This window comes from Adiantum capillus-veneris, chromosome 9 (genome assembly GCF_014529385.1).
Source record: "Adiantum capillus-veneris isolate H3 chromosome 9, ASM1452938v2, whole genome shotgun sequence".
Taxonomy (NCBI): Eukaryota; Viridiplantae; Streptophyta; class Polypodiopsida; order Polypodiales; family Pteridaceae; genus Adiantum; species Adiantum capillus-veneris.
In genome coordinates, this window is record NC_140939.1 from 34,219,349 (window position 1) to 34,232,544 (window position 13,196).

Here is a 13,196-nt window from a genome sequence, read left to right on the forward strand (position 1 = left end):
TCAATCTGGCCCTCGGCACTGTGTCAAATGCTTTGTGGAAGTCCACAAAGCAACAATACATCCGTCTCCCATGTGCCCGACCCTCCTCAATAATGGCTTTGAGTGTAAGAATATGGTCCAAAGTGGAGAAACCCCTCCTAATCCGGCCTGTCCTGCATCTCGTATGCCCTCATTTTCTGCCCATTTACTCAGTTGTTGTTCAAGAATGGATGCATACAACCGTGCCAATGTGTGCCCTATCATAATAGTTCGGTAGTTCCCTGGCACCGTGGGGTCCCCTGCCTTGAAGAGAGGTACATAGTAGATAATCTCCAAGGCTCGGGTAATCCCTCATACATGACACAGTTAAACAACCGTGCAAGAACCTCTGACAGTAAATCTCTAGCATGTATCAAGTGCTCTACCACCAAACCATCATGATCATATGCTCTCCTAGTCCTCATCCTGTCAATGGCATTCTTCACCATCTCAATGGTAAAGAAGGTACTAGTGGCTGGACATGGCTCTAGAGGGTCTGGTAATGGTGGTTGCCCAGGTACTGTATATAATGATGTTGCATACTGACCCCAAATCTCGGGAGAAGTAATCACTGGAAGAGGTGAGTGCTCATGGAAGAGACGCCATGCCTCACCTGAATCTCGACTCAAAAAGAGCTGATACAAATCACGTTCCATCTGGGCTAAAAAGGCCCACTTCTTCCGTCGCACTAAACGCCGAAGAGAGAGAGAGAGAGAGAGAGAGAGAGAGAGAGACTACTGAGAAACGTAATCAAAACGGCTAAGTGTGAGTGCAAAGCTGCTACGTGCCACTCATGCCTGCTCCACATTGTGTTCTCGCCATCAGGGACTGTGTCAACCTCCCAACCTGCGCGCTATCAGCCCTGCCTTCCCCCGCTATCAACTCTGTTGCGCTGCTGGTCTACTCACCTGCGCGCTGCTGGTTGGTTGCTGCTCGTCATTGCTGACCCGTGTGAGAGAGAGAGAGAGAGAGAGAGAGAGAGAGAGAGAGAGAGAAATGAAATGAAATGTTATATTAACGTCTTCAAAAGGCCAAAGTGACCTATGAGACCAAAAAGTTACAATGTGGTGGATCTGATACAAAGTCAGAGTCAAAAGTAACAAGATGACAACAATGACAAAAATGAAATGACAAATGTCACAATAAAATACTATGGAATCCTAAACTACTAGGTGTGAACTAAGCAACTAGCTGTGGGGGGGGGGGGGGGGGGGGGGGGGGGAGAGAGAGAGAGAGAGAGAGAGAGAGAGAGAGAGAGAGAGAAGATTGATAAGTATAACAAGGTCTCATGAGTGAACTTCACAAAAATGTTCTCAGCTTCTCAAGGGTTTCACAGCTCTCATTCAATAGCTTTTGCTTCTTTAGAATGTGTACAGCCAAGTTCTAAAGAGCAATCTATTTAGAAAAACGCATTAAAGGGAGATATCAAAGATAAAGGTAGATCTATTCCTGGTGGATGTTGGCTCAATGAGACTTCATCTCTATAAAAGATGGTTACAAGAAGCTTTAAAGAGAGCGCAGTTTGTGTGCATGCACTCACTTTTTTTTAAGTGAAGAAGTATTTAACTATTCATGGGAAACCCCAAAACTAGGAAAACACATGAACACACACATACACGTATTCTTTCTTTCTTTTTGTGATGTTGTATGGAATAACTAATGGAAACCTCGAGGAAAAATCGCAAAAGTTACATGAATAACTCAAAACAATCAAAGTAGACCTCTTAGTTATGGAACAGGAACTCATCCAAGTCATAAGCAAATTTGACTCAGAGCTACCATACTAGCAGTCAAAGAGAAACAAGCACCCCAATCCTCTCCATGAATTCCATCAGCTCAATATTTGAACAGCACGCAGGTCAGCCTTGTGCTGCTCCCTATGCATCCGTGCCTTGAACGGCATTGAAATGACATGCCTGGCTTTCAAAAGCCTGCACATTGAGAATCAAAAGGTAATAATAAACCACAGCAGGAACTTAAACAAGATCAAGAGCCGTATCTCAACACATGTAGCGTTGCTCCTACCTTGGAGGGGACAAACTGTGTTGATTGCTTTCCACTGTCATCGAATTAGTTGCTCTATATGGGATCATCAACATGTTTCTGGACTTCTTTGGCGATACATTAGTTTCCCACTTTACAATGTTTTCCTGCAAGTATAGTAATTTGGGCTGATAAACATCAAAACAGGCCCCTCTTAACAAAATTAATTAGCTCAAAACAAGATCCTCTTAACATTATTAATCAGCCTTTGGCTGTACATTACCTCTAGTGCCGTATCACCAATTTTTGGCTCTGATCGTGAAAGGGGATCGGTACTGGGAATCGGAATTGAGGGAGAAAGTTCTTGATTGATCGTACTGCACACAACGTCTTCTCCATTTGGCGGACATAAATTACGATTGTTTGCAGTTGGTGATTGTGTTTGAGAGCCTTCCACGACTACTGGATTGATGAAACTCACTTTTTCTCTTTTCTTCCAGTATGATGGGCACTGAGGGAGGGGATACAAGAGGCCAGCCATGTCCATTTGGTGCTTTTGTTTACTAAGAGCAGCAGCTCGTTCTCCATAACTGAAGGCACAGAAAAATCACGGCATCACAAAGAAATGAAATGAAATGATATATTAACGTCTTTGAAAAGGCCAAAATGACCTATGAGACCAAACCGTTACGAGCTGCTAAATCTGATACCATGTTTGGGTACTAAAAAACAAAAGAGGGATACTAAATTGAAACTAGAGGTGCTATTGATTGGAAATGTGGATGGTATGTGTGATCACTGATACAATGTGTGCCCAATACAAGAGGGTGATATGATGGGTGATGAGTCCGTCCTCATATGCATTCTGGATGTCGAGCTAGTATGGCTCGAATCCTCTGTTGTAATCTCTGTCGATGTTGTGAAGCTCCTCTCCTCAGTCGTGGGCGTCTCGATCTCTCTAGCTCCGATGCTCAATCAATGAGAGTACCGCGAGTGTGCGTATGAGCTGAGCTTTGCACTGGTGGCTGCTCCTCTAATTGTCGAGTGTCTAGTGTGAAGAGATCAGTAATCTGGCAAAGAGATCAGTAATCTGTCTTTGGGATTGTCTCTCTCCAGGTCTCCTCAGTAGACTATCTCTGTATCTTTGTAACTTAAGTAGATATAGTCCAAGACATCTCTAAGCCTGATATCCCATGACTCTAGAGAAAGGTCCGAAGACTATCTCTGTATCTGTGTAACTCAAGTAGACATAGTCCAAGACATCTTTGGTCCTGTTATCTCATGACTCTGGAAAAAGGTCCGAAGCCTTCTCTGAATAGACAATAGAAACGACCCCGTATCTCGTAGTTATCTCTCTATCTGTGTAACTCAAGTAGACATAGTCCAAGACATCTCTGGTCTTGATATCTCATGACTCTGGAAAAAGGTCCAAAGTCTTCTCTGAATAGAGAGTGGAAACGACCCCGTATCTCGTAGTACACTCTACACTGACATATATAATGCATCTCTACCTCTAGCTCTGTATGGCATAGGCGGCCATATAACTGGAGCCTGGGTCGAATCAAAAACCCATCCTCTGTGAGTTGAAGAAGATGCTCTCTGTGTAGAAGCCCGTACTCTGTGAGTTGGAGAAGATGTTCTCTATGTGGAAAGCCATCTTCGTGCCCAAATCCTGTAACAAACTTGGACAACCCAAGTCTAGAATCTAGCACGACACACGAGAGAGAATCACCTTAAAACACTTCACACTTAAACCACAGTTCAATTGAGTCGACACGGCCCGACGTAGTTCCGTGCCCAGGGAGATTGACCCCAAAGACTGGCACCCCTTTTGGTATTTCTTTTTGTATTAATGATTGAGCAAAGTACAGCTGCCCTTCGGTCGCCTCAGCTCGCCAGCACAAAGTGAGCCAAAGAGAGTCAAGGGACTTATTTAAAGGCCCTTGGCCTTGGGGAAAAGCAATACATGAAAAGCTTCTAAACTCAAAAGCACTTGGCTCTCAAAAGCAGCCAGTGCAAAAGGTGGAATTTTGTACGGCCTGCCACGTCAGTACAGCAGCGCGTTACGGCCAGCCACGTCAACAATCCAACGCGATATGCAAAAATCCGTACAGCTAGCACGCTAGCCAGACTTTTTAATTATCCTAGTGTCTCCAAGGCCTTGTCGGCAGGTGCCCATAAGTTGGGACACTTATTAGCATGCCACGTCATCAGTTTGTGACATATCCCCCTCTTGAAAGAGTTGTAATCGCCCACGATTATGCTTGCAAAACAAACATAGGCCATAAACCAGTTCAGTAGACACTGACTCCAAGTACCGACGCACTAGACCAACACAAATCTAGCACTTGCACAAAGACAACTTAGTCAGTGCACATTTACATCATAAAAATTGATTCCAAATCTAAGACCATGATTCCTAGCAACGTATTTAGCAATTGTATCTAGATCCATCTCGACGTAGTTCCGTGCCCAGAGAGAGTAGCCCCAAAGACAGCGTCCCTTTCGATATTTCCTTTTGTATTAATGATTGAGCAAAGTACAGTTGCCCTTGGGTCACCTCTGCTCACCGGCTCGTCAACACAAAGTGAGCCAGAGAGAGCCCAGGGGACTTATCTGAAGGCCCTTGGCCTTGGGGAAAAGCAATACATGAAAAGTACAGTTGAGCAAAGTACATTTGCCCTTGGGTCACCTCTGCTCATCGGCTCGTCAACACAAAGTGAGCCAGAGAGAGCCCCGGGGACTTATCTAAAGGCCCTTGGCCTTGAGGAAAAGCAATGCATGAAAAGTACAGTTGAGCAAAGTACAATTGCCCTTGGGTCGTCTCTGCTCACCGGCTCATCAGCACAAAGTGAGCCAGAGAGAGCCCAGGGAACTTATCTAAAGGCCCTTGGCCTTGGGGAAAAGCAGTACATGAAAAGCTTCTAAACTCAAAAGCATTTGGCTCCCAAAAGCAGCCAGCGCAAAAGGTGGAACTCCGTACGGCCTGCCACGTAAGCACAGCAATGCGTTTTGCGAAAATCTGTACGGCCAGCCACGTCAGCAGTCCAACGCGATATCCGAAAATCCGTACAACCAGACTTCTTAATTATCCTAGTGTCCCCAAGGCCCTGTCGACAGGTTCCCATAAGTTGGGACACTTATTAGCATGCCACGTCATCAGTTTGTGACAACTCCTATGTCAGGCTCTATCCATGTCCTCCTTGTGTCCAATTGGGCCAAGTCTTGGCGAATGAGTCTAGTAATCTCCATCCGTGTAAGAGACAACGATGGTGCATCAAGGGAGTAGTAAAAAGGAGGTAACATGTCCATGTTGATGCCAAGCATCCGGAACCATGACGACATTAGCGCATACCAACATGATGTTTCCCCCTGTAAAGCTAATTGTCTAGAGGACTCAAGGGCCAATCTGTGCTGATCTCCTGATCCAATGCGGTGTGATGTTAAACACCATGACCTTGGTTTTACCAAGGTTCACAAACAATCCACTATCCTCCGCAAAGCTACGTAGTGCATCCAAATGTCATTGCGCATACCCTCCGGTGACTCAGAGATCAATATAATATCATCAACATATAACAACAGTTGAATCCATGTCCCTACTAGTTGTGCACCTCTGTCACCCTCTATCAATGTAATCAGAAACCTTCTATATACATAGCGAATAGGGTAGAAGACAATGGACAGCCTTGTTTCACTCCAACAGTGGAGTGAACTAACTCAGATATCCCCTCTGGAGTGCGTACATGTCCCCCAAATCAATTCATTGGGCACTCCCATCTCCTGTAGTCTGTGCATCAATCTGGCTCTGGGCACCGTGTCAAATGCTCTGCGGAAATCCACAAAGCTACAATAAATCCGTCTCCCATGTGCCCTACCCTCCTCAATGATGGCTCGGAGTGTCAAAATATGGTCAAGAGTGGAGAAGCCTCTCCTGGAACCGACATGTCCCCCTGCCTGTATGCCCTCCCTCTCTGCCCATCTGCTCAATTGTTGCTCAAGGATAGATGCATACAACCATGTCCAATCATAATAGTACAGTACTTTCCAAGCTGCATAGGATCATGTCACGGGGACGTGGCAACTGTTAACTATGTCACGAGGACGTGGCAACTGCTAACTTTAGTTGTTAGTTTCTTTCCAAGGGGTTTTGTTTTATTTTTGAGACCCTCTTCTTGAAGTAGCAAATGGTCGGACATTGCATGGCCAATGTGAACGGTAGTTTCACCCGCAGATGGGTAGTGGTCGGCACTGGAATTCGTATGGTAAGAGGATGTCTAGGCTCAGAGCAAGATCATATAGGTCCCCCCGTCGCACTTAGCAAGTTGGTGGATACTAGGAAGTGAACTCAATTAAGGCGTAAAGTCAAGGTGGGACTACCAACAAAAAGTATCCGACAGTTGGGCCACATTGCACTTTTGGATGCGGTCCCAATGAGGATAGATGGTCAGAAGACCAATGGGAGCCCAACGGAAGCATCTCCTAAAATTTAGGGAACTGCTATTTTGGGCCGTGAAATGTGTTCGCGTCATTACCTCCGGTATGACTAGGGGAACATTTTACAACTCTGCCACGAAGTCAACTGGGCAACCGGTCAGGATATTTTTAAACGGCGAACCCGAAACGGGAAAATGCTTGAAAATGCGCCAAGTGTCGATTTTTCATGAACTTTCCTCTTGCAGAAAAATGGGCGCTGATTTTTAAGATGGGAGGAGGCCTCTATTGTCACACAGGTTAAGAGCTATGGAGTGCTTCCTTTCCCTCTCATGTACAGTGTGGTGCTAGGAGTGATGCCCTGCACGCTACACACTGCTCTCTCTCTCCCCTACGTGCAGTTATGTGATGCCCCACAAGAGGGCTCCTCATTTGATTGATGTACAGCTGTGTGGGTTCATGCCTTTGTGCTGAGGCAAGAGCCTCCTTGAGCAAGAACAGGGGTAGCTAGCTGCTACTCCAAAGCAGGCACTGGTGAGGGTCATAACCTCACCGTACAGGTGCAAAATCAGCGTTGTGTATGCGCTGTAATTTTACTGTTTTTCAGCCATACGGACGCCAGAACCTTTGGGAATCGTGCCCCATTGGCAGAGGATAGTTAGGGGTCTGTTTGGGACTGAAAACATGGCAAAAACCAGTAAATACAGCGTGCTGAATTTACTGTTTTTGGGCAGGAATCAAAGGGTATATGCCAGTAGAAGCGAGTTCCAACAGGGGAATTGGTTTCGCGCAAGTTTAGGGGCTGTTATGCTGCCGAATTTGGCCAAAACAGGCGGTATCTAGTGGGATACAGTCAAAGGATTCCCATGACTCTTCTTTGTACTTTACCCTCCTAAAGAATAAAGAAATACCGAAAGGGGCGCCAATTTTGGGGCCTACAGGTTGTCGGCGTCTGCTCGGAGCATTCTAGCTTCCGAGCCGTGTGTGTGATTAAGTGTTAATTCCCGTTACAGGTCTCCTTTGCAAAGTGCTCTGTGTGTAAGTCTAAAGTAAGAATTTCGGGTGAAGGCCAACGCCTACCGCCCTACGGGCCGGTTTCAGATCACCTGCCTTGGAGATGGGCACAATCGTAGACAGTCTCCAAGTCTCAAGTAGACCCTCACACATGACACGATTGAGCAAAACTGCAAGAACCTCTGCCAGCATATCTCTAGCATGTATAAAGTGCTATGCCACTAGACCATCATGATCATATGCCCTCCTGGTTCTCATCCTATCAATGGCAGACTTTACCATATCAATGGTAACGGAGGTACTCGTAGATGGACATGGCTCAGGAGGATCTGCAAGGGGTGTCTGTCAAAGGACCGTATATCAAGATGTTGCATAAGAATCCTAGCATTGCTGAAACGTGCTACCAGGCTGTTTGTGAGAAACTTGTGGCCACAAGTTCAGTGACTTAGAAATGCCAGAAACATAATGAAACAAATTCTAGTCAAACTTCTCCAAAAATGTCCACAATCAAACGCTAACCACCAAATCTGTGTGACAATCAAAGTGGAGTTAAAAAGGCAAGAAATCATAGAAACAAGGAGACACCCTTCCAGGCCCTTGCCATGATCAGAACCCATTCCGGCCAAGTGGCATTCCAGAAATGCATTCCCATTCACATGCTGGCTCAGTTGGCATTTCAAACATAGAGCATAGTCTTGCCCGGTTCAGAAGGCGCTCTTGTATCGTTCCCGTTGTGGAAAACCCATTCTGAGATTAGAAAATGGCCAGCAAATCGTTTTTCAAGGGTCCTAAGGGTAATATCTATTCAATGTTACAAAGGATGCCCCTTTTGAGCCCTTGAAACGCGCCCCACGTTCTTGCACTACTGGAACGACTATCCTAAAAATTGCAAAATTCAAGTGTTGTAATTGCCTCTCATTCTGTACCATTCCCGTTCCGTACCTTATGTGCCTCCCCATTCCATGTTTCCGTAGCGAGTATCATGTAACTTTGCAAGAAATCTGCTCGTTTGAAACAAAATCTCCTAGGTGTGGGAGCCTATCATGAGGCCTTCAAGTATGATCTTGCTCAAAAGAGCTCTGCTCTGCATATCTGAATTTAACCACTGCCATATGTAGGCCTAATGATCGGTGATACGCACCTCTCCCACCTTTAGGTCCAGTCAAAGAAAGTTACAAATCACTCTCTAATTTTTTTATGAAAGCCATTAGATTGAAACCAACTTGAAGCAATGTACCAAGTTGTGGCCAATGACAACTGATTGACGATGAAAGTCTACCAGCAGAAAGATGGGGAGCATCCAAACTGCTAATTTCATTCCTAAAGGAGAAAATCACTAGCACAGACTGCTATTCCCCTATGATGTCCAAACTTACTTAGGGCCACTGCTGGCCACAACTGGGGAGCATTGAGCCCCAAACTAAAAGGAACCAGCAAGCTTCTCCCAGGTGATCTTGCCACCTGCTGCTACAAAGGTGTTAAAAATAACTCAAACAGCGTGCACGTGTGCACACGCACGCGTGCACACACACTTTTTTGTAAATCAATTTGATTTATTTATCTGTGGGAAACCTCAAAGAGAGGAAAACCCACCAAAAAGATGTACAAGGAAAGGAACGCAACAGTGTTCCGCTGTACAAAATAGCTAAAAGCATTCATAAGAAAGTTGATGTATCTCTGCCGTGATATCACCAACTTCCAAGGCGAACCGCAAAGACTGCCGAAGGGAAATCTTGAAGAAAGGTAGGGGATCTGTATGAATGCGATGGAACATATAGCCATTACGGTGTCGCCACAGGCTCCAGTACGCCCAAAACCTAACCCACATGAAGAAGGCTGCAAAGCACTGCAACGCCGGTAAGAAGATACCAAAACCCAAAACCGCTTATGGAATACCATCGTGGGAAAACGTAGCTGCATACACATAGATACCCGACGAAGGAAGTCTCAAGCGACACAACAATCCCACAAGAGGTGACAAACATCCTCCTCGGCAGATAAGCAATGGACACATGATGAAGGGCGGATACGGCGCATCCTAAGAAAGGTACCCACTGGGAGAACACCAAGTAAACACCTACGCAAGTCCAAAATATTCAAACCACCAGAGCGCTTTGGTGTACAAAGTTTTTCCATTGACATCAAGCACAAACCTTTTTTGTGAGCACGCGTTCGCCACAAATGAGACAAAATGGCCGACATGAGAGAGTAAAAACAATGATGAGGCCAATGCAACAATGGCAAAAAGAACTGAACATATGCCATGAGGATACTCTGAACAATTCGCAGGCGAACATGTAGCGGCCAAGTAGAAAGCTTCTAGTAATGCAATTTAACATTCAAGCGATTCATAACCCAATCCACTTTCTGTGTGTGAGTAACATTCCATCCAATTGGATACCCCAAATGCCTAGTGATTACATTTGGAAGAACAATCTGTCCTGGCCACAACAAAGCATGCCAATCACAAGAACGAAGCGGCAGAAGCTTTGATTTACGGAAATTGACTGTAAGACTAGCCACAATCGCAAACAATTCCAAAGCGTTCATAATCTCGTGAACATTGTTTTGTTGATTGCGGGGCATAAACAATGAGTCGTCTGCATAAACCTGCCCAATAAAAGTATGACCCGATGGTAGCTGCAAACCATGAAGACGCTGCGCAGAGGTCAAATAATCAAGATACATCAACAAAGGATGAGAGGCAATTGCATACAGCAAAGCACTAATAGGGCAACCTTGCCTAACCGAACAACCAAGCAACCACGATTCTGTCAATTCCCCGTCCAAGATTCCTGAAGACGTACTACAATCATACAAGAAATAAACCATATTAGCCCACTTAGGACCAAATCCTAGACATCTCATTGTGGCAGCAATAAAGTCCCAATGCACAATGTCAAAGGCCTTTTCAATATCAACTTGCATGACCAGCACATCTTGTTGCGTATACTTAGCATACTCCATGCCAATCATAAAAGCCAAATTGTCCATGATTTGACGACGAGGAATGAAACCATATTGAGCCTGATGAAGTCTTGTAAACAAATAGTCCTTGATGCGGTGGACCAACATTTTAGCCAAAATCTTGTATAGCACCGACATCAAAGTTATGGGCCAAAATTTTAGCCAAAATCTTGTATAGCACCGACATCAAAGTTATGGGCCGCCAATGAGAGAACTGCTCGCAAAGCGCTTGCTTGGGCAACAACTTAAGTAAGCCCTCTTTCCATGAAATTGGTAGATCCTGTTTTTCCCATGCCACATTTATCATGAAAATCAAGGGTTGTTTAAGAGCATCCCAAAATGAGAGGAAAAATTCCACAGTAACTCCGTCCGAACCAGGAGATCTCCACCGGCCCAATGCAAGCAAGGCACCATGCAATTCGGAGACAGACAAAGGATCCTCAAGGCATTGTGCCTCCTGCGAAGACAAGATCGGACGAACATAAGAAAGCAACAATTCACGCGCTCGACAAGCTGCCGAAGAAGGCTGAGATGGAGCAGCAAAGACCTGACGATAATGTGAAACCATAACCTCAACAAGTTCCCGCTTCAAAGAAGTCCAAGCACCCGAGGGAAGCATAACCCGTTTAATCGACTGTGAGACTCTTGAATGATGCAGATGCTTAAAAAATTTCTTCGAAGCACAACCTTTATCCATAAAAGCCTGTTGACGTGCACGCGTCTGCAACTTAGCAAGCTTCCTCTGATCATTTTGCTGAATACACATTTTAGCTTCACATAACTTCGTCATTTCAGAGTCAGACAGGGGACGGAAATCAGCCAACTGTTGTAATCGTTGACTAACCTGTTTCGCATCAACGACATTCTCCCGAATACACTGCATATGCTGCATACCATAGTCGGAAATCACACTTTGTACTCTCATGACAAAACGATACCAAGCAGCATCCAAATCAATATGCATTTGAGCCAACAACGGAGGAATAATATCGGCAATCATGTGACGAAAAGCTTCATGAGTAAGATAGGCATTATTAACATGCAACAAACGTTTCTTGTGAAGATGCCGATCACAAAGAGACTGTCCAAAATACAACGACAGCAAAAGAGGATAATGATCCGATAGCTGCAGAGCATAATCTATCCTCATGTCACATACAAATTCTTCATACTATTTCCCATTAAGCAAATACCAACGATCCAATCGTGCTCTATAAGAGGAATGAGCAGCATGCTGAAAGGTAAAACCAGAGACATCAGGATGCAAAGAACGCCATATATCAATCATTTGAGCAGAGGCAACAAGAAGATCCCATTTGTGTTTCTCCACAAGCAACATATGCGAATTTCCTGTGGTGCTGTCAAGCAAATCAGGGGTATTATTGAAATCTCCACACAGAAATGCATTCGAGGTCCATGGGTGAGACGAGATTTCTCGCCATAAAGCAACTCTTTGCCCAGAGGCCGTATATGCATAGGTACCTCCAAATTCATGAACTTGACCATTCAAAAAACACTGTACAACCATCCACCGACCATGCGGATCGTTGTATAGCAGAACAGGCTGAGCTCATGTCGAACCAGCATCAATAAACCCAAGAAATCTTGTGAGCCAACATACACAATCCAATATCCGGCAAAATAGGAACATTAACCAGCAAACTCGTGTTGATTATGCTCTTGCAATACAACTATGTCTGCCCTACATGTATGTACATAGTGCCAGGTCAGCCGCCATTTGTCAAGGTTGCATAACCCACGCACATTGTATAAGATGCATTTAATATGACTTTGCATTGGAAACATATGTACAAAAAGCAACAAGTATCATAATAAAGTTGAGGTGCCCATAGACACGTCTCCATCCACTACATCCGTACGAGGACCCATCCTTTGAGTCAGGGCAAGAAACGTGTCCACAGTGTTCACATGCGATGTGGAAGCCTCACCAAGGAGTGCATCGCTTTGTCCCATGCATCAATCAGCGTGCGATTGTCATTGCATGGAAGTTGCTTAAACGATGCATTCTTGTTAGCATTAACAGAAGGAACGTAATTGCGAGAAGAAATTGGTGTGCGAATCTTCAATGCTTTTTTCGGCACCACCCATGTATTGACATCAGCAGGTCCAACATTTTTGCTTTTAGCAGCAGTCCCATTCCCCAGATCAGTGAATTGTTGTACCTTGCCTTTCCCTTTGTCCACATTCGAAGCCACTTTAGCAATAGAGACTCCACTTTGCTTGACTTCACTTGTGGGTTTTCCAGTAGGGATAGAGGTAGACAAAGGAACAGCAGAGGGAGGGGTTTGCAAGACCGGCTCTGGACATTCGGATTGCATATGACCAAATTTGCCGCATCGAAAACATGAATTCGCAAATTTTCCCCATTTAAGTTTAAGGGGCGCTTACCTACCCATGGATCACCTGAGTCAACCATAATACCATCAGGGGTAATCTTGTCCATGTCCCAGAGAATGCAAAACCTGTTGGTATTCGCATCCAATTTTGGAGGGCAGATAACCTTTCCAAGCTGCGCAGCCAACAGCGGCAGGAAATGTCTCCACGTGCGGGGGAAATCAACAATTTCCACCCACACCAGGCATTTGTGACGAATAAGACTCTGGTAGTCTTTAGTGAGTGCCCACGGGAGAACATGTGTCATCTGCGCATTAAAAAAGAAGGAAGACATCTCAAGCAAAAGATTTCGAGCTTCCATATCTGCGAGCAAAACTTCATAAAATCCACGCGCCCCAAAGTAGACACCACGGACAACTTGTCGC

At 45.0% G+C, this 13,196-nt stretch overlaps 1 protein-coding gene across 1 annotated transcript in view; it reads right to left on the reverse strand.

Moving 5' to 3' along the window:
* Nucleotides 1-1,335: 1,335 nt before the first annotated feature.
* LOC147450319 (uncharacterized) overlaps nucleotides 1,336-13,196 on the reverse strand; it is a 93,539-nt gene continuing 81,678 nt past the window's right edge. The window contains exons 12-14 of the mRNA XM_086519579.1: nucleotides 2,285-2,591; nucleotides 2,044-2,168; nucleotides 1,336-1,949 (exon numbers count right to left, since the gene is read on the reverse strand). Coding sequence (XP_086375705.1) covers nucleotides 1,850-1,949; nucleotides 2,044-2,168; nucleotides 2,285-2,591 — 532 coding nt within the window. The 3' untranslated portion in view covers nucleotides 1,336-1,849. The remainder of the gene's footprint in view (nucleotides 1,950-2,043; nucleotides 2,169-2,284; nucleotides 2,592-13,196) is intronic.